Here is a 19,842-nt window from a genome sequence, read left to right as displayed (position 1 = left end):
GCTGAATTCTTTTTGTTTGTAGTTGTTTTTCAGTTGATTCTCATGGGTTTTCCAAGTATTAAATTATATCATCTGCAAATATTAATTTTACTATTACCCCCTTTTCTAGAAATAAATACTTATTTCTTTAGCTTATTTGTTTAATTAAATTGGATATTAACTCCAGAACGATATTAAGTAATAATGGTAACAGTGGACATCTTGTGTTTCTGACTTTAATGAGAATACTTCTCGTGCTTCCCAGTGAACATGATGCTAGTTTTTGAATTGAAAATAGTTATGTTTTATCATGTTAAAGTATTCATCACTTCTCTTTTATTTTATTTTTTTTTTCAAGATTTTATTTATTTAATTGACAGAGAGAGAGACACACAGCGAGAGACGGAACACAAGCAGGGGGAGTGGGAGAGGGAGAAGCAGGCTTCCCGCGGAGCAGGGAGCCCGATGTGGGGCTCGATGTGGGGCTCGATCCCAGGACCCTGAGCCGAAGGCAGACGCTTAACCGACTGAGCCACCCAGGAGCCCCCAAAGTTAATTTTATTAATATATTTTATTTCACCTGAAATACCCCCAAATTATTTCAACACATAATCAATATAAAGATATCAATGAAATCTTTTACAGTGTTTTTTTTCTTGTACAAAGTCTTTGAAATATGGTATGTATTTACATCTACCACACATCTCAATTTGGACCAGTCCCATTTCAAGTGCTCCGTGGCCACCTAACTGGACAGTTCTAGTATGAGGCAGATCTAGGTTCAAATCCTCTCTCAGCCCAAATTTTCTCATCTGTGAAATGCGTATCATGGCTCTCTGCCATGTAGGGTAAAGTTTCTGGTGCATAGCAGGCCTCTAATCAATGGTGGTTTTTATGAAGGGAGGGGAGAGCTTTGGGTGGGAGGCAGTGGAGATGGTAAGGAATGGTCGAAGATTTTATGTTTTCTTGAAAGATGGTAGAGGCTTGGTATGTTTTTAGGCTACAGGGAAGTTGCTGGTAAAGAGGGAGACAAATGGAAGAAGGGATAAAGCAATGCAGAAAGTTTGAGAAGATAACGGGGGGAGATGGAATTGAAAATTAGCCTTAAACCCTAGCTGGGCACTTTTTTTCTCTGAGAACAAAGGGAAGGAAGCCAGGGTGGCGCTAACCATTCCCCAGTGCGTTCTGTATGTAGGGCACTCTGCGTTGTGCGCATTTTTCCATCCCCTCCTCCCAACTCCCCTGAAAGGTGGGTTCTGCTAGTGATCCTGATTACAGATGAGGAGATGGAGTCTGTGAGGGTAACTTTCCTACGGTCACAGAGCTAGTGGAGCTAGCATTTGAGCCCAGGAATTCCGATGCCAGAGTCTACATCCTAATTTCTGGTAGAATGTTCCTTATTTTGGCTTTGCCTTATGTTTCTTCCTGATCGGATTCAGTGTATGCATTTCTGACCAGAACACTACATAAGTGACACATCCTTCTCAAGCATCACATCAGAAGGCACTTGATGTCTTTCTGCCCCTCAGTGGTCACTCTGTCAAAGTGCATCCAATTTCTCCATTTCATAGTATCTTTTCCCTTTCAACTAACAAGCAATTTGAGTGGACACTTTAGATTTCATTTATCTATCTATCTAAGAGAGAGAGGGCGAGAGAGCATGAGGGTAGCGGGAGGGGCAGGGGAAGAGGGAAAAGCAGACCCCCTGCTGAGTGGGGAGCTTGACATGATGCAGGGCTTGACCCCAGGACCCTGAGACCATGACCTGAGGTCAGACACTTAACCAATTGAGTCACCTAGGCGCCCCCTGAGTGGACACTTTAAAACCTCATCCTGAAAATAAATAAATAAATAAATAAATAAATAAATAAAACCTCATCCTGGGCGCCTGGGTGGCTCAGTTGGTTAAGCAACCGCCCTCGGCTCAGGTCATGATCCTTCAGTTCTGGGATCGAGTCCCCTGTCGGGCTCCCTGCTCGGCGGGAAGCCTGCTTCTCCCTCTCCCAATCCCCCTCTCGTGCTCTCTCTCTCTTTCTCAAATAAATAAATAAAATCTTAAAAAAAAAAAAAAAGAAGGAAAACCACATCCTGCTCCTCATCATGTTTCCTCCTAAATTTAGCCTTCATGGATGATTCTTGTCTATTTCACTGTGATGGCTACAAAACTCCCTCCCCCAGACCCCCTGTTTGGCTCTCAGTGTCATTCCACTTGAGCAAGAGCCCTCCTTTCTCTGCTCTTTCAGGACATGAACTCATTGATTCTGATTTTTTTCAATGGGGTATAATTTATTAATGCCTTAATCATTTTGGTGCCTAATATCCCAGATTTGGCTCCTGGCAGCCCCTTCAAAGCTGGCTCCTTTATCCTGTGACATGCCTCCTACTTTTTTTTTTTTTTTAAGTACTTTCTTACTTTTTGGCATTAACACAATGTTCCAGGCTCCTCATCTCATATCTACAATGCCCCAGCCCTGGAATCAGCCATTTCTCTAAAAAAACTCTGATTCCAAGGCGCCTGGGTGGTTCACTTGGTTAAGCGACCGATTCTTGGTTTCAGCTCACGTCGTGATCTCAGGATCATGGGATCAAGCCCTGCGTTGGGCTCTGTGCTCAACTCGGAATCTGCTTAAGACTCTTTCTCCCTCTCTCTGCCCTTCCCCACCTCTCTCAAATAAATAATCTTTAAAAAAAAAAAAAAAACGTGATTCCTTTTAGGTGGGAATGGTATTAGAGAACAAGATCTCAGGGCAAAATGTGCTTATTGCTAATGGAGTGGAATGTGATTTTAGGCCCTTTTAGCAGACAGAGCTGAATATACATGCATACATGTATATATACACATATGAATGTACTCACCTATACATATTCTAGAAATCATGAGTCCACACTGATGTCTCCAATTCCAATCCATTGTCACAGTTTTTCTTGTTTCCCTCCATGAAATATGTGTGTTTCCTCTTCCAGCTTGAGAACCCCGACTCTTAACATCAACTCCTGCATTCATTTGCTCAGTCATATAATACATCTAAAAGAGTTTCAGAATCATTTTGCTAATACCAGCACATAAACAAACCTACCAAAGATAGTTCAGAACTTGGTTGAATTTCTGTTCCTACCCCACCCCACCAGCGCCCCACCAGCACCTTCTTCACCACCACCTCCTAGCAAGGTTGTTAGCTGGCAGGGTGATGGTAATAAGGAGGGGCAGAGCCCTTGGGGAAATGAAGGGGGTGTGAAATAGCCCTGCAAGGGGGAGGCTGAGGGAACTTCAGTTTCAGAAGCAGGAAGTTAATTTCAGAGGCTGGAGGGGATCCATGAGCAGTGGCCCCAGTTCACTTGAGGGCATGTTTTCCTGCAGCCATCTTGACAGCCTGGGTGTAGGAGTAGAGAAGACAGATGGTTGGGATGGCTAGACTGATCCAACATTGGGGAACTACCAGGTGGATGTGGCAGAAGGACAGAGAGCGAGGACTCCGGGGTGCTGGCAAGAGAGTGGTTGACATATGTGCCCTGCAGTCTGGGCTGAATGGGGGAGGAAGTGAAGCCAAGAGGGAGAAAGAGTCACTGGGACGTGGGCTGGGCTGCGAAGGGGTTTATTGAAGTAATTGCTGGTCACTGAATCCCACGGTCTAGGAGTAGCCAGTTCAGGGGACTGGGAGGAGAGATGGCTTGGACCAAATCTGGCTGGAGGCAAGATGGAAGGGGCTGAAGAACCTTTGTTTCCCCAAGGAGCAGAGGCTGAGAGAGACGACCACCCTGGCCCGGGCTGAAGAGGGAGGCTGTCTCGGGCACAATAGTGTCTGATCAACAGCTGTGAGAAGTGTTCAAATAAATGTGATTTTGTAAAAATGAAGAGACCTTGGAGATTATTTTACCAGGACAGTCACTTCACTTTAAGGGCAGGAAACAGGTCCACACCTCCTCCCCCACCAGCCTGGGTGGGGTTCAGACCCAGGGGCTTTAAATTTAAGTTGGTGGCTCTCCTTAACCCACCACCACGTTCTGAAGCTAGCAGAATGTCTTCCTGACTGGTTTGTTGTAGCGCAGAGCGAGTCTTGGTTTCCTACCTGGGTTTGAAGCACAGGGGCAGGAATGGTGTTCCCACGTGTCGGTCACTGCTCGGGGCATTCTTTTTGATGGATGAATCGGTGAGAAGAGCACATATCTTAGGGAAGAAGGATCCCAGGGAGCCCGACTTTCCTAGTAGCATTCTTTCATTCTGTATTCTTGGGGATCTTCCTTTCTTTTGACTCTTATTAAAGCAAGCACTGCTCTGGACATGTGGTGTATGCTTTGTCACCAGAGCTTTGTCTGTAGATGTACTAATTAAAACAATGCTTTTCTCAACCCAGTTTCACAAGGAAGCTTGTTTCTCGAAGACCATGAGCTGCACAAAGTTACGTTGGAACCCACTTAAAAGGGAAAATTAATTCGGAGCTTCCTTTTATTTGGTCAGGCAGCATCAGGGTGAGGAAAAGGGGACAGAGATGCTGGGCCTCAGCAAGCATTAACAGAGGCGGGCTTATCTTCCCCAGGAATATTCCACTAAGAAATAGAAAGGTCTCTGATGGAATGTAGCTCAGCTAAACCTAGCCATGCCTTACAGTTTGCCTTTGTAGTTTAAAGGACAGAGTACGCTTGTGGTGTCAAAGGCATCCTGTGCAGAAGGTGCCATGTCTCTGAGCTCTGGAAACATCTCTGCTATTTTAGGTAATGAAAGCAGAACTAGTCTGAGAACAGCCTGGAAAACCAGAAGTAGCAGTTCTGTTTCTGTGAAGCAGAGCCTTTCGTGTGGCATTTTTGCTGAAAGCTGGGATCAACACTGGGGACAACATAACTAAACCGGAGATCACCGGTAGAATCAGAGTGGCCAGGTACTAGGAGATCTCCAAAATCCTTGCACCTTTTTAATGACCAAAACCAAAACCAAAACCAAAAACAACCTCTATTTTTTTTTTCAAGGAGCCTCTATGTCCATACAGAGTTCCTGTATCTAATGTTCCATCAGAAACTTAAGGGGAATGCTTACTGTCCTCACCTTACCTGTTTGGACGTGTTTCTGCCATTTTCAAGAGGTGTTGTCACTTCTCCAAAGACAGTGGAGGTGCTCTCCACTGAGAGCAGTTGAGGACTGAGGACCTCAGTTGTGACCACATGGTCCCAAAAGTAAGACTGCTAAAGAAAATACGCTCACCTGAAATCCATCTTGAATCTTAAAAAATGCTATCAGTGACTATGCATTTGATTTATAAAGAAAACAGAGTATGAAATACATTGTTTTGGGGCGCCTGCGTGGTTCAATCGTTAAGCGTCTGCCTTCGGCTCGGGTCATGATACCAGGGTCCTGGGATCAAGCCCCGCATCAGGCTCCCTGCTCAGCGGGAAACCTGCTTCTGCCTCTCCCACTCCCCCTGCTTGTGTTCCCTCTCTCGCTGTGTCTCTCTCTGTTAAATAAATAAATAACATCTTAAAAAAAAAAAAAAGAAATGCATTATTTTCCCTTTAAAAAATATGTATATATTTTAAGTAATATGTGTATATTTTAAGTAATCTCTATGCCCAATGTGGGGCTCAAACTCAGGACCCTGAGGTCAAGAGTCGCATGCTCTACCGACTGAGCCTGCCAGGCACTGCCCCCCGACCCTAACCTTTGTCGACAACTGTTGAATGTCAAGTTGATCTTGGCCTCTGACCTGACTAAAATGCTTTTTTCCACTTTTCCCTGATTCCATTCTCACGATTCACTCTTAGTGATCAAGATGCTTTGGGTTGTTTGTCCTGCAGCAAGAGATTTGTTCTGTCCACACAGAATCAATCATCTTAGTTTGTCATTTTAAAGTTTCCAGCTAGAGGCACCCCTCTCAGCCTCCTACGAATAGCACAATGAGGGGCACCTAAGTGGCTCAGTCGGTTAAGCATCTGCTTTCGGGTCCTGGGATCGAGCCCCGCGTCAGGCTCTCTGCTCCGCGGGGAGCCTGATTCTCTCTCTCTCTCTCCCTCTGCCTGCTACTCCCCCTGCTTGTGCTGTCAAATAAATAAATAAAATATTAAAAAAAAAAAAGCACAATGAGAAATGACAGGCACTCTGACTGCCAGACACTGCAGCATATAAATGCCGGGTGGGTCACTTCTCCCTAATCACCGGAGCAGGAAAGCTTGCCTCTCTTCTAAAGAAAACACATAGCTGCTCCTTTGCAGGCCTGTGAGCTGAGCAGGGCTCAACTTGAGCCACACCACGTTTGGGCGACTACCAGATGTGGAGGCTGTGCCTGGACTGCGTGGATTCTCTCCTTTTCGCCCCTTCAATATCTGAGCATCCAAACCACATCTCAGGAAGCTTCCCCCCTGCCCCCATCTCAGGAAGTTTTTTACTTTCAAAAAGTACTTAAAGGGGGGCGCCTGGGTGGCTCAGTCGTTGAGCGTCTGCCTTCGGCTCGGGTCATGGTCCCAGGGTCCTGGGATCGAGCCCCGCTTCGGGCTCCCTGCTCTGTGGGAGGCCTGCTTCTCCCTCTCCCACTCCCTCTGCTTGTGTTCCCTCTCTCCCTGTCTCTCTGTCAAATAAATAAATAAAATCTTTAAAAAAAAAAAAAAGTACTTAAAGGGGCACCTGGGTGGCACAGTCAGTTAAGCGTCCGACTCTTGATTTCGGCTCAGGTCATGATCTCAGGGTCCTGAGATCAAGTCCCATGTTGGGCTCTGTGCTGAGCGTGGAGTCTGCTTGAGATTCTCTCCCTTTCCCTCTCCCTCCCCCTCTGCCCATGATCATAACTCCACAGATCTTGATTGCTTAAGCAGGCAAAATTTCATCACTCCATCACTCCAAATAGTTTAATGGGTGAAGTACAATAACTATTTTATGATTCTTTTCTATACATTGTTGCCAACTCACTCTTACCAATCATCTCAGACCATAAAATCCTCAGTGTTGAATATAAAAGGGCATGTTTTATGAAAAATAAATCTCATAAGTTTGGGGGAAGAATCTGATCACATATTCTGATTTTTTTTAAGATTAACTTATTTATGTTTTAAGATTTTATTTTTAAATTTATTTTAGAGATAGAGAGTGCACATGAGATGGGGGGAGAAGCAGAGGGACAGAGACAAGCAGACTCCGAGCTGAGTGTGGGGCCCGATACGGGGCTCAATCCCACGACCCTGAGATCATGGACCTGAGCTGAAATCAAGAGTTGGAGGCTTGACCGACTGAGCCACCCAGGTGCCCCTGCATATTCTGATTTTTTATTCCAAAAATATCATCATACTGGGGTGCTTTTTATAAACTTTATCCAAAATTATTTGAAGCAAAAACAAGTATTTCCGAACAACTTTCAAAGGTTTGCCCTCAGCGGTTTGTAACTGTTTAGGGATTTGTCCTTGAAAGATATCCTCTTTGGGACAAAAAGTGGGGTTTTGGCTGTGTGCTTTCTAGATACTTAAAATACTGAGTTTTCGGGTGTGAATTTAGGTTTTACGGTGTGAGTAAGGTATGGAATAGGAGAAGGGCAGAAGCTCCCTTTGGCAGCACATACACTGAAGTAGATACAGATACTGAGAAGATTAGCATGGCCTGCAGAAGGAAGACACGGAAGTTGGTGAAGTATTCTCTATTAGAAACCAAACCAAACAAACAAAAAAGAGCTCGGGCAGATATCATCACCTTTAAAAAGACTCATGCAGATGTGTGAGGCAGGATGTGGGGTGGGCAGTATTTGGGAATTCTCTGTACTGTGTCCTCAATTTCTCTGTAAATCTAAAACTGTTCTCAAAATAAAGTCTATTAATTAAAAAAAAAAAAAAAAGGGACACCTAGGTGGCTCAGCCGGTTAAGTGTCTGCCTTCGGCTCAGGTCATGATCCCAGGGTCCTGGAATCAAGCCCCACATCAGGCTCCCTGCTCGGCCAGGAGCCTGCTTCTCCCTCTCCCTCTGCCCTGCCCCCCCTCCTTGTGATCTCTCTGTGTCAAATAAATAAATCAAATATTAAAAAAAAAAGCACAAACACTGGACTTGTACTAAAATTTGTGTTGCCATGTGGTTCTAATCATTAGTCATCCAGGTCATGGTGGTGGCTGACGGAGTTTACAAGTGATAGTGAAAAATACACCGGGAAACTTTCAATCCGATGTGATAGGAAGAGGGGAAAGTAAAAACAGGAGGCCTGGCATGAACTCAAGTGACCCTTCTTCAACACGACCCCAGCATGTGGACATGACAGGCTGCAGTTGGCAGGCTGTGCTTGCTGCTCAAGAGAAAGCTAAAAATATAAAACACCTGTTCACGTAAGGTGATGCAGTTAACCGATCAAAGGAAACAATTGGCTAGAGAGAAAGAATTTTAATCAGTGGGTTAAAAAATGTACGTAACCGTGTTGAACATGATATATGTCATACTAAACTCTGGCTAATACATGAATTGTTTTCTCTATGTGGTAACACCTTAGCATGAGCAAACCTGATAAATCATTGACCATTCATTGCTAGAAAGCTTTGACAGAAGACTTTTTTTGAACAAAGCACACTCTCAGAATATGTTTAAAATAGAATTTGAACTCTTAAAATTGATTTGCACATAATTTTAGAGAGAATGTCTACTGGTTAAAATGTATATCTGGGCTGTAGGTTCATGAGCACACACTTCAATTTCTGACAAAGGAAGCTTTTCTATACATCATAATAAAATTTTACTTTATGAAAAAAAGTAATCTAATTCATGAGGTATGTATCGTGAGGGCTTGCATGCAATGTGAGCCCCTGGTGTAAGGTCAGTGCATGATGAACACACGACACAGTATACCGCAAGTGAACGAAGTTCCCAATCATACAACTCCCCTCATTACAGAATGTGTTTGACCCAAAACATGGCAGCCTATGGGTATGTGTATATGTGCAAGGATGGGTACACTGTCATGGTGGCGCGGCCTCTCTTTGTGGCAGGATATCTGTTCCTGGACCAGTTTGGCTTCCTATCTGGAACCGGCTCTTGGCTGGGATTTGTGCTTCTCTTTGGAGAGCATGACACTGTGAATCCTGGCTTCTCTGTCTGTGCAAACAAGATAAAAAGTTGAATCACTTTAGGTTGTGATTTCTAAAGTTATAGTTAGGGTTGGGGTTGGTTTTTTTTTTTTTAAAGATTTTTTTTTTTTTTTTATTTGACAGAGAGAGATACAGCGAGAGAGGGAACACAAGCAGGGGGAGTGGAGAGGGAGAAGCAGGCCTCCTGCCGAGCAGGGAGCCCGATGCGGGGCTCGATCCCAGGACCCTGGGATCATGACCTGAGCCGAAGGCAGACGCTTAACGACTGAGCCACCCAGGCGCCCCTGGGGTTGGTTTTAAAAGGAGTTAGAAGTATTTGCATTTCCCCCCAAATACCAAAGTACAAAGTAGTTGATGTGGTTCCAGGGCAGAGGTGAATCAAGCATTTGCCCTAGGCCTTCAGAGAGATGAAGAAAGGTCCTTAATGGCCCTGAGTTCAACCACTGCATTTCATAAACTCTCTAGAGACATTACACAAAGAGAACTTAATCTACAAGATAGGAGACTGCCCCACTGTTTGTGACTCTGCTTATCTATGTCTGTGAGTTAAATGCCTATGTCTCTGCTAGAGAAATGTTCCGCCAGAAAATGGAGGTGGGGGCGCCTGGGTAGCTCAGTTGGTTAAGCGTCTGCCTTCGTCTGCCTTTGGCTCAGGTCATGGTTCCGGGATCCTGGGATCGAGCCCCGTGTCAGGTTCCCTGCTCAGTGGGAGTCTACTTCTCTCTCTGCCCCTCCCCCTGCTCATGCTCTCTCTCTCTCTCTCTTAAACAAATAAATAAAATATTAAAAAAAAAAAAAAGAAGAGGAAGAAAATGGAGGCAAAGGTAAAAGCCTGGATGGCATTCACCTGCTACGTCGGGTTTAACTGAATCCCTGGTTACATGTTGCAGCCTAAGAGGTTCCAACTGTGGGATGTGGCTTGAGCAAACTGGGGACGTCCTGCAGTGAATACCTCCGAGGAGAGGGGGCAGCTTGTGGCTCACCTGCCTGTCAGGACAGAAATCCTCTTTGAATTTACCTACACCTGTCTTCCCACTGCTCTCCAGGCTCTGTGATGTCATGGTGAGTGGACTCTATCTTGCCACCCCTCCTAGAGGATTGCTGCCTTAAGGGAGGGATCATGTCTTAAAGTCCTCATGGGGGGGCGCCTGGGTGGCTCAGTCGTTAAGCGTCTGCCTTCGGCTCGGGTCATGATCCTGGGGTCCCGGGATCGAGCCCCACATCGGGCTCCCTGCTCGGCGGGAAGCCTGCTTCTCCCTCTCCCACTCCCCCTGTTTGTGTTCCCTCTCTCGCTGTCTCTCTCTGTCAAATAAATAAAATCTTTAAAAAAAAAAAGTCCTCAAGGGGCCCCGCATCTTGTAGGGTCTCCATAAGATACGGATGGGTAAATGGGAGCACCAATCTGAGAAGTCCCGAACAACAGCCTTGGGAAAACAGCAGGGACTTCCCCTTGGGAGAACTGTCCATTCTCTCTCTAGTATACCCACGTTAGTCCAGTGGTTCTTTTTTTTTTTTTTTTTTTAAAGGTTTTATTTATTTATTTGAGAGAGAGAATGAGAGACAGAGAGCATGAGAGGGAGGAGGATCAGAGGGAGAAGCAGACTCCCTGCCGAGCAGGGAGCCCGATGTGGGACTCGATCCCGGGACTCCAGGATCATGACCTGAGCCGAAGGCAGTCGCTTAACCGACTGAGCCACCCAGGCGCCCCAGTCCAGTGGTTCTTAATCTTTGTTCGTCCCAGGCGCATGTGAGTGGCACCCTCCCATAGACTCCCCAGGGCTGACTCGACAGCTTACTAGCTGTTTCTCCACCTCTTTTTCCTCCTTCTCAGGAAAGAAAATGCAAATGAACAAGAGAGATGTTATTAGAGGGATAAATACTAACTCATTCTAACTTACTCTTTTAAAAAAGCAAACCATTCACAAACATTGGTATTGAATGATCTCTGGGACCTCTGGACGTGAGGTACCTCACGACTGATGGTGGCACCCCAGTTTGTTGTTAACATCTCCGACGGTTGAGAACCGCTGCATTATTCACTATCACTGTTACCTCAGCTGCTGCCACAGGCTTACAAAATAACAGCCGCCTAACAAATGTTTGCTAAAATGAAACTAAATTCTCCAGGGTAAGCTTTTTGCTCGAGGTGGGATTCCTCCCATCCTGCGGCACCTTGTGGGGCTGTGTCCCTTGGTGGTCAGGTGGCTCAGACGTTCTCCTGAGCGGAGCAAATCCTAGAAGGTAAAACTGTGGACTGTGGATCACTACCCCTCCAGATCACATCATACCCTTGAAAGCCAAATCAAATTAGTTGCTGGCATACATGTATACATCGTAGGTGAAATACCTGCATTCTCTCTGTATTCTTCGTCAGGATCAAGGAGGCCATTTTTGATGGGTCCAGGGAGGTGCCCTTGTCTCTCCCACGTAGCTGTGACGGAGATAAACAAACACGTTCTCACTAAAGTTCCCACTTGCACAAGTGTGATTACACAGAACAGACCCTGAGTGTTTTTTATTCCTGCATGTTAAGTCATTACGGTACTGTAACACAGAAAGAGAGGCAAACCACAAATGAATAATAATTTGAAGAAAAGAAGGAAACTAATATTCATGGAGTGCCTACCATACGCCAGGCACTTTACAGTTTCACATCTAATTTTCTCAACAATGTTTATGATGCATGTATTATTACCCAGAAACGGAGTCCCAGAGTGGTTAAGTAACTCATGAAAAATGATAGTGAGGCTGGAATTTGAACTCAAGACAGACTTGAAAGCTGTGCTCTGGCCGCCATCACACTAGACCCCAAATGACGCTCAGTGTGGGCCGTGCTCTGCGGGGGTTCTTCAGTGTAACACAGTGGGACCGCATTATATCACTGCTAACCACAGGGTAGCATTCTGCATGAGAAGGGCCTATTACGCACCCTATCCACTAAGAGTTATCTTATATTTAAGATACTTATTTTTAAGATATTTATATCTTATTTTTAAGATACAAAACTTATTTTTAGAATTTTTTAAGTTTACTTTTTATTTTTAGTAATCTCTACACCCAGTGTGGGGCTTGAACTCATGACCCCGAGATCAAGAGTGGCATGCTCTTCTGACTGAGCCAGCCAGGTGCCCCACCAAAACTTATTTTTATACATAAAAAACCCAAGGGGCACCTGGGTGGCTCAGTCGGTTGAGCATTCAACTCTTGATTTCAGCTCAGGTCATGACCTCAGGGTTGTGAGATCAAGCCCCACATCAGGCTCTGTGCTCAGCAGGAGGTCTGTTTGAGATTCTCTCTCTCCCTCTCCCTCTGCACCTCCCCTTGCCTCTCTCTCTCTCTCTTAATCTAAAATAAATAAATCTTAAAAAACCCAACCAAAGATTTTATAGCCATCCAATTCCAAAGTACTAACAAACGACTGGGCACCTTTCCTCTGTGCTCCTACTTCATCCTACTCTCTGATGTAATTCCCTGCTTCCTTGTTAAAATCCCCAGTAGACTCTAAGGTCCCTAAGGCAGAGACAGTGTTTTGTTCAATGTTGTATTCCCAGCATGCAGTAGAGGGTGTAGCATGTAGTGGTTACATAGTTCGATTTGTTGAATGCAGGGATGGACAGATGATGCAGCAGCCTGTTCTTATGTTCTAGGTGTAAAATCACAAATCAATGGTTGTCAGACTTCAGTAGTGTCTAATCCAAAATATTGTCAATGTCTCCAGTAATTTTAAGGTTCCCCTGCTCCCTGTGGCACCAACAGGAGGGTGACACAGATAGAGGCCTATTGTATTCTTCGGCCTATGGAAGAGACATATTAATTGGAAAAATCAGAGAATCTGCAACAAAGAGTCAAAGATGGAACAGGATAGAGAGCTCAGAAATAAACTCATGCATATACGATCCATTAATTTTTTACAACAGAGTCAACATATACAATGGGGAAAAGATGGTCTCTTCAATAAATGGTATTAGAAAAACTAGATATCCAGGCGCCTGGGTGGCTCAGTTGGTTAAGCGACTGCCTTCGGCTCAGGTCATGATCCTGGAGTCCTGGGATCGAGTCCCGCATCGGGCTCCCTGCTCGGCAGGGAGTCTGCTTCTCCCTCTGACCCTCCCCCCTCTCATGCTCTATCTCATTCTCTCTCTCAAATAAATAAATAAAATCTTTAAAAAAAAAAAGAAAAACTAGATATCCACATGCAAACCATACCCCATCTTGTACCATACACTAAAGTCAACTCAAAATGGATTAAAAATTTAAACTTAAGACCCGAAACCATAAAACTCCGAGAATAAAACATAAGGGATAAGCTCCTTGACATTGGTCTTAGCAATGATTTTTTGGATTTGACACCAAAAGCAAAAATAAACAAGCGGGACTAGATCAAACTAAAAAGCTTCTGCACAGCAAAGGAAATCATTAATAAAATCAGAAGGCAGGGATACCTGGCTGGCTCAGTTGGTAGAGCACGTGACTCTGTGAGTTCAAGCCCCATGGTGGGGGTAGAGATTACTTAAAAAAAATTTACCCTACCCCCAAAAAAACAAAATCAAAAGAAAACCTATGGAATGAGAGAAAATATCTGTAAATAATGTTATTCAGTCTTAAAAAAGAAGGAAATCTTGCCATTTGTGACAACATGGATGAACCCGGAGGGCATCATGCTGAGTGAAAGGAGGCAGAGAGAGAAAGACAAATACTGCATAGTATCACTTAAGTGTGGAACCTAAAAAAAAGATCAAATTCGTAGATAGAGAGAGCAGAATGGTGGTTGCTGGGAGTGGGGAAATAAGGAGAAGATGGCAAAAGGGTATAAACTTTCAGTTATTAAAGAAAAAAAAAGTAACTACCTGAGGTGGTAAATGTGTTAATTAACTCAGTGCTGGGAACCCTCTCACTGTGTGTAAATATATCAAATACCATGTTGTACACTTTAAATATATTACCCAAAAAAAGTTCTGATAAATTTTCTATGAATGAGTTAAAAAAAAAAAAGGTAAGCAAAACTACTACCTCATTCAACCTTGGTTTGTCATTTCGCATCGTGGAAGAACTGGCATTCTCTGAATTTCTGAAAAAGGTAGGCTGTTTTTGCAGAGTAGAAGCAAACCCTGCCCTTTCCTAGAAGGATTGAGTGCAAAGAGAATATTTTTTAATTGATCCATTGCAATTACTCTACTCATAATTGACCCAATTCACTCAACAGTAAAATCTCCACGTCTGAAAGCATTTTCATTGTTAGGAAGCAGGGGGCGTGGAGTGGGGATGACAGCTGGGAGGAGACTGGGAACGAGCCTGGCATCCCTATACTGGACAAGGCCGGACACCTGAGCTACCCAGCAAGCCTGGACTGGCTCCAGCCACCACTTCTCTAGTAACCACCATGATCAAAATCCATGCCAGAGTGTAGAACAGAATCGGTGGGCCAAGGCTGAGATCTGCTCAGAGATGTCCAGAGGACTCATGGAAGAGCTAAGAACTCAAAATAGCTTCCTTCTATCCCATTCCCCATTCCCTTTCTGGTTTAGAGTAAACTTTATCCCCTTGTCCTGCTCTGTCCATGGAATGCTCTTTGACCAGAGCCTTCTTACTGGGACATCTTCCGTTAACTTTAACTCCCTCATCAAATTATTTTTCTGATACTGTTCATTTCGCTGTTTCCTCGTCTGAAGTGGCTTCTTTTTTTTCTTCTTATACATCTTCTTCTTTTGATTCACCTATTCCAGAAAGCACAGAGAAAGTCGTCATTGGGGATTCCAGAGGTACACCCACCCACATGGAGCCCTTTTCCACAGGACACTCAAGCCACAAGGGCTAACCCAGTACGTGGGCCCCATGGTGCTGACCTCCTGCTGGTTTGGGGAATAAACAGTTCAGGTACCTCCATAGCAGAATCCACTCCCCATTTAACATCCCCAAATCCCACTACTATAGGTATACTGCCAAAGGGGCAACTATACCAATAACCAAGTATCTGTGTTTCAAAATATAAAACCAGATTAGTCATGGCAATAATGTCAGGTACAGATAATACTGATCATTAGGTATGTGGTTAAAAGATTCAGTTCGGCTGGGGTGCCCAGGTAGTTCAGTCAGTTAAGCGTCTGACTCCTTTGGCTCTAGTCATGATCTCAGGGTTGTGGGACTGAGCCCCTTATTAGGGTCTGCGCTGGGTGTGGAGGAGCCTGCTTAAGATTCTCTCTCTCCTGCTCCCTCTGGCACTCCCCTCACCCCCCCAAACCACTCACCCTCTCTCTCTCTAAAAAAAAAAAAAGACAAAAATTTTTTGTAAAATTTAGAAGATTCAGTTTGGCCATTACCACAAGGTGGCTTTAATAATTAAGCAAATGAAGCTCAGGACTAATTATCCGGGGACCTATGGTGTGGTGAAGTTTATACTGATGTAAATCCAGCTGAAAAACTTATACGGTCCAATCTCATTTGGCTGACTCCACCTGGCACAGCCTTAAGCTCAACTTATGATGGAGATATTTCTTAATGCAACTAGGAAATCATGTGCATAATGAATTATAACTAATATTTTGTTGTTTCTAAAGCTTTTATATCATCTACATAAGAAAAAGTCTGTGAACAAGATGGGGCAAAAAAAAATACTTAATATATGGAAATATAAAACTATCTACGACTACATGAATAAAGAAATACTTTTTAAAAACGTATGGGTCAGGGTGCCTGGATGGCTCCGTCGGTGCAGCATGCAATTCTTGATCTTGGGGTTGTGATTTCGAGCCCCATGTTGGGTGTAGAGACATAAGTATAAAAATAAAGTCTTAAATAAATAAATAAGTATGGGTCATTTTTAACAACCTCTATCTCTTAAGACAGTTTTCACTTTTTTTTAAAGATTGTATTTATTGGGGCGCCTGGGTGGCTCAGTTGGTTAAGCGTCTGCCTTCGGCTCAGGTCATGATCCCAGGGTCCTGGGATTGAGCCCCATGTCAGGTTCCTTGCTCAGAGGGGAGTCTGCTTCTCCCTCTCTCTCTCTGCCCCTCTCCCCTCTCATGCTTGCTCTCTCTCTCTCAAATAAATAAAATCTTTAAAAAAGTAAAAAAAATAAAGATTGTATTTATTCATTTGACAGAGAGAGAGAGCACAAGCAGGGGGAGCGGCAGGCAGAGGGAGAAGGAGAAGCAGGCTCATCACTGAGCAGGGAGCCCAATGCAGGGCTCGATCCCAGGACCCTGGGATCATGACCTGAGCCAAAGGCAGATGCTTAATGACTGAGCCACCCAAGTGCCCCTTTTCTACAGACTTTAGCTGGAACATTCCACCAAATCATCCAGGAGGTTCATATTGTCCTTAAGGCTGCTACTTCCTGGGGGTGACTGTCTATACTATCTTACCTCATGTGCTATGTTCAGTAGGTGAAGAGGGAGACCGTCTGAGAGGGAACTGTCAGAACCACTGGTGCTGTTTCCAGAAGGAAAGAGGAAAGGGAAACAGCTGTTATTAATGTCTAGGAAGGGGAACATTTACCAGACCAGCAGCATGGGATTAGGATATCCAGTCTGCTACTTGCCCCCAGTGCCTGCATTTCGATGACTAAGAATTCTTGACAAGCACATTCATTCATTCATCCTGAACATGTACTGCACGCCAGGCAGTGCATCAAGCACAGAGATGAACGTGGCAGAGCCCCTGACCCCACGGAGTTTGCAATCCATGTGGCAAAATAAATACTGGCCAGGTGGGCCAAGCTGCCCTTGGCAGCAACCGTGAGAGGCTGGAAGATTCTTAGTGTGCAGCCCCGGACAAGACCAGGGGACTGTGATTTGTTTGAAAGCAGGGTTTGTTTCATTCATTTCTGTCTGGCCGGTACCAGTTCAGAGAGCAAGGATCCTACCAGGTACTCTTTAAAACTGCGTTGAATATACACATAAACATATCTGATAACAAGGATTCTGTAGGTTGGAGACCAGGAATACTACTTTCATTATCCCAATTCCTGCTTCAAAAGTTGTGGATGCGTGTCCAGACTGATATAACGTCTTCCCCCACAAACGGGCAGCCCCCCTTCCTGCAAGGGCTAGGATGAACAAGGGCTGAACGAGGGCTCAGATAATCCACCTTGCTTCTTCTATCACATCCACTGTTCAAGTGTCACATTGTCTTTTCCCCTTTTCTGGGGTGTGGCCGGCTAGAACTGGGAGCTGTGCTCTACCATATGGCCTCCATAGATAAAAAAATGTCTTAGGCACAAAACTCAGATCTCCTGGGAAAAGATGGCATTTCAAACCATTCTTTCGCTCATGCCTTTCATCCTGTTCACACTCCCCCTCCCTCCCTTTGGCGCACAATGAGGAACCCCACAGTAAGACAGCAGGAAGAAAGCCCTCTCTTCTCTGATCTAATTCCCAATTCCCTGTTCTTGAAAGGCTTTTCTAGTCTGGAGAGTAGCTTTTGAGGCCATTGGATAATAGTCTCTCAAGTCCCTTTCGGAGATAACGGAAGACTTTAATAAACAGGATAAAAGCATTAGATGCAGTATGCCCCAGAAAATGTTGAAGACCATGTAGGTGCACACACAGGGCACACTCAAACTCGGCTTGGACACTCACAGTCTGCTTTTCTGCGTCACGGTGGGAACGGACAGGTGGAGCCCCGTGGAGGCTTGTAACAGCCGGCTTCCTGATGCAGATGCTGGCAAACTGGTTTCAGTAATTCTTACCTCACCATATCAGGGTACCCCTAGATACTAGAATGCAGTCTCCCTGTTTCTGAGGTGACTTCTCCTGGGCTCTATCCTAATGGGGTTGACATCCAGGGGCATTTTGCTGTTGAGGCTGAAAGTGAAGCGTGGTTTTTGCAGTGGTCCCAGAGAGTTAGGCAGAGAATTCTGGGAGAGTGGAGGAGGCAACATGGTGAATGGGCATACTACCTGGCCTGATGCTCTGATTTAAGGTTCCTAAGGAGACATTTGGGAGACTCAGAACTGCAGAACTGCTTCAGGGCCCAGATGTCGATGTGCCACTTAGAGTAGGAGGGAGACCAGCCCCTCCGCCCTGTCCACTGCGGTCTACAGCGCCACCTCTGGTCGAGGACTGCCATGTCCAGCCCAGAAACCTGACTGAGGGCAGCTGGGGCAGGCTTGAGGCACCCTGGCCAGTAAGCTGGAGTAGAAGGTGTTCTTGCACACCTGTGAGACACTCACCCACCTGGGGGCTTCCTAAAATACTTGTGGAGAGTGTGGGGCTGAGATCCTTCACACTAAATTAATTCAATAAATATGTATTGAGCTCTCCCTAAGGGCTGGGTACTGTTCTAGGTGCATGAGATACAGAGGTGAACAAAATAAAGATCTCTGACCTTGTGGAACCCACATCTTCATAGGGGAAACAGACAATACATAATAAACACAATAAAGATGTAAATGACATAGAAGGACAGAGGTGATGAAATGCTTTGGGAAAAAGGAGAGCACCTCAGAGGGACAGGGAATGAAAGGCAGGGAGGCAAAGGCTGGGGAACAAGTGGCAGTAGTACAGTAACAAGGGCAGGCCATATTGAAAACGTTGACATTTAAACAAAGACTTGAAGGAGGTGAGGGATGAGCCATGTAGATATCTAGGGGAAGAGCATTCTCGGCAGCTGGGACCGCTAGTGCAAAGGCCCTGAGGCAGAAGAGTGAGGAGGCCAGTGTAGCCATAGCGGCGTGTGAGAGGCTGAGGGTGGGGGTTATAAGGTGGCCAGATACTACAGCCTGGACTTTTTACCTCATTTCCTGGCTCCTCCTTACCTCTGTGACCTCTCAGAGCTGTGGTACCCAGCTTAGACTTGGACCTTCTCTTTACTCTAGCTGCACTTGCTCCCTTGGGATCTCATCTAGTCTTAAGGTTTATTTTTTTTATTTATTTTTTTAAAAGATTTTATTTATTTATTTGAGAGAGAGAGTGCATGCATGTGAGTGGGGAAAGGGGCAGAGGGAGAGGGAGAGAATCTCAAGCCAACTCCATGCCAAGCATGGAGCCCGATGCGGGGCTTGATCTCACAACCCTGAGATTGTGACCTGAGCTGAAACCAAGAGTCAGATGCTTAACTGACTGAGACACCCAGGTATCCCTAGTCTCTAGGTTTAAATATCATCTATCCAATGATGACTCTATTTGACCTCTCCACTGAACTCCAGACTCATATATTCAACTGCCCATCCAATATCTCCATTTAGATGTCTAATAGACATCTCAGAATGAACGTGCCTAACACTAGCCTCTGGATCTTCATCACTCCCCTAACCTTCTCCACCCCCTTGATCTTCCCCATCTCAGTAAAAGGCAACTCCATTCAACCAATTATGGACTCATTCTCCAATCCACAAGAAAGTCCTAATGTTTGAGACTTCAAAATATATCTAGAATCCAACCAATTCATACACCCCCAACCACTACAACTACTCAGGTCTAGACCACTGTCTGTATTTACCTGTATTATTGCAAGAGCCTCCTAATGAATGTTCCTGCTTACACACCTTCCCTCTCTACAATCTATTTTCCACATAGCAGCCAGGGTATTCCTACTGAAACTAAAATCCAAGTCAGAACATGACACTTCTCTCCTTAAAACCTTCCAAAGGCTTTCCACCTCCCTTGGAGTAAAAGACAAAGCCTTTACAATCGCCTAAAGGCCCTACACATACTGCCCGCCCATCTCCCTAACTTAGAAATGAGGCTGTCGGGCGCCTGGGTGGCTCAGACGGTTGGGCGTCTGCCTTCGGCTCAGGTCATGATCCCGGAGTCCTGGGATCGAGTCCCGCATCGGGCTCCCTGCTCCTTGGGAGCCTGCTTCTCCCTCTGCTTCTCTCTCTCTCTCTGTCTC

General features: G+C 45.0%; 1 protein-coding gene and 1 non-coding gene across 7 annotated transcripts in view; one reads left to right on the top strand and one right to left on the bottom strand.

Moving 5' to 3' along the window:
- The first annotated feature begins 7,490 nt into the window (after positions 1-7,490).
- Positions 7,491-7,594, top strand: LOC115937389 (U6 spliceosomal RNA). Its single transcript, XR_004072691.2, has one exon. It is a non-coding gene; the product is annotated as a U6 spliceosomal RNA (small nuclear RNA).
- A 705-nt stretch (positions 7,595-8,299) lies between these two features.
- Positions 8,300-19,842, bottom strand: part of AGBL2 (AGBL carboxypeptidase 2) — a 44,660-nt gene continuing 33,117 nt past the window's right edge. For 4 of the 6 annotated variants that reach the window (XM_031019271.2, XM_031019273.2, XM_031019275.2 and 1 more), the window contains 5 exons: positions 16,374-16,440; positions 14,601-14,726; positions 14,020-14,130; positions 11,360-11,443; positions 8,300-9,019 (listed from right to left, as the gene is read on the bottom strand). In XM_031019271.2, coding sequence (XP_030875131.1) covers positions 8,846-9,019; positions 11,360-11,443; positions 14,020-14,130; positions 14,601-14,726; positions 16,374-16,440 — 562 coding nt within the window. In that variant the 3' untranslated portion in view covers positions 8,300-8,845. The remainder of the gene's footprint in view (positions 9,020-11,359; positions 11,444-14,019; positions 14,131-14,600; positions 14,727-16,373; positions 16,441-19,842) is intronic. The other 2 variants (XM_031019272.2, XM_081798088.1) reach the window with 2 other exon arrangements.

This window comes from Leptonychotes weddellii, chromosome 11 (assembly GCF_054177405.1).
Source record: "Leptonychotes weddellii isolate Sample4059 chromosome 11, ASM5417740v2, whole genome shotgun sequence".
In the NCBI taxonomy this organism is placed as follows: Eukaryota; Metazoa; Chordata; class Mammalia; order Carnivora; family Phocidae; genus Leptonychotes; species Leptonychotes weddellii.
Note: the sequence above shows the minus strand (reverse complement) of the source record. Positions and strands in the feature narration are given on the sequence as shown.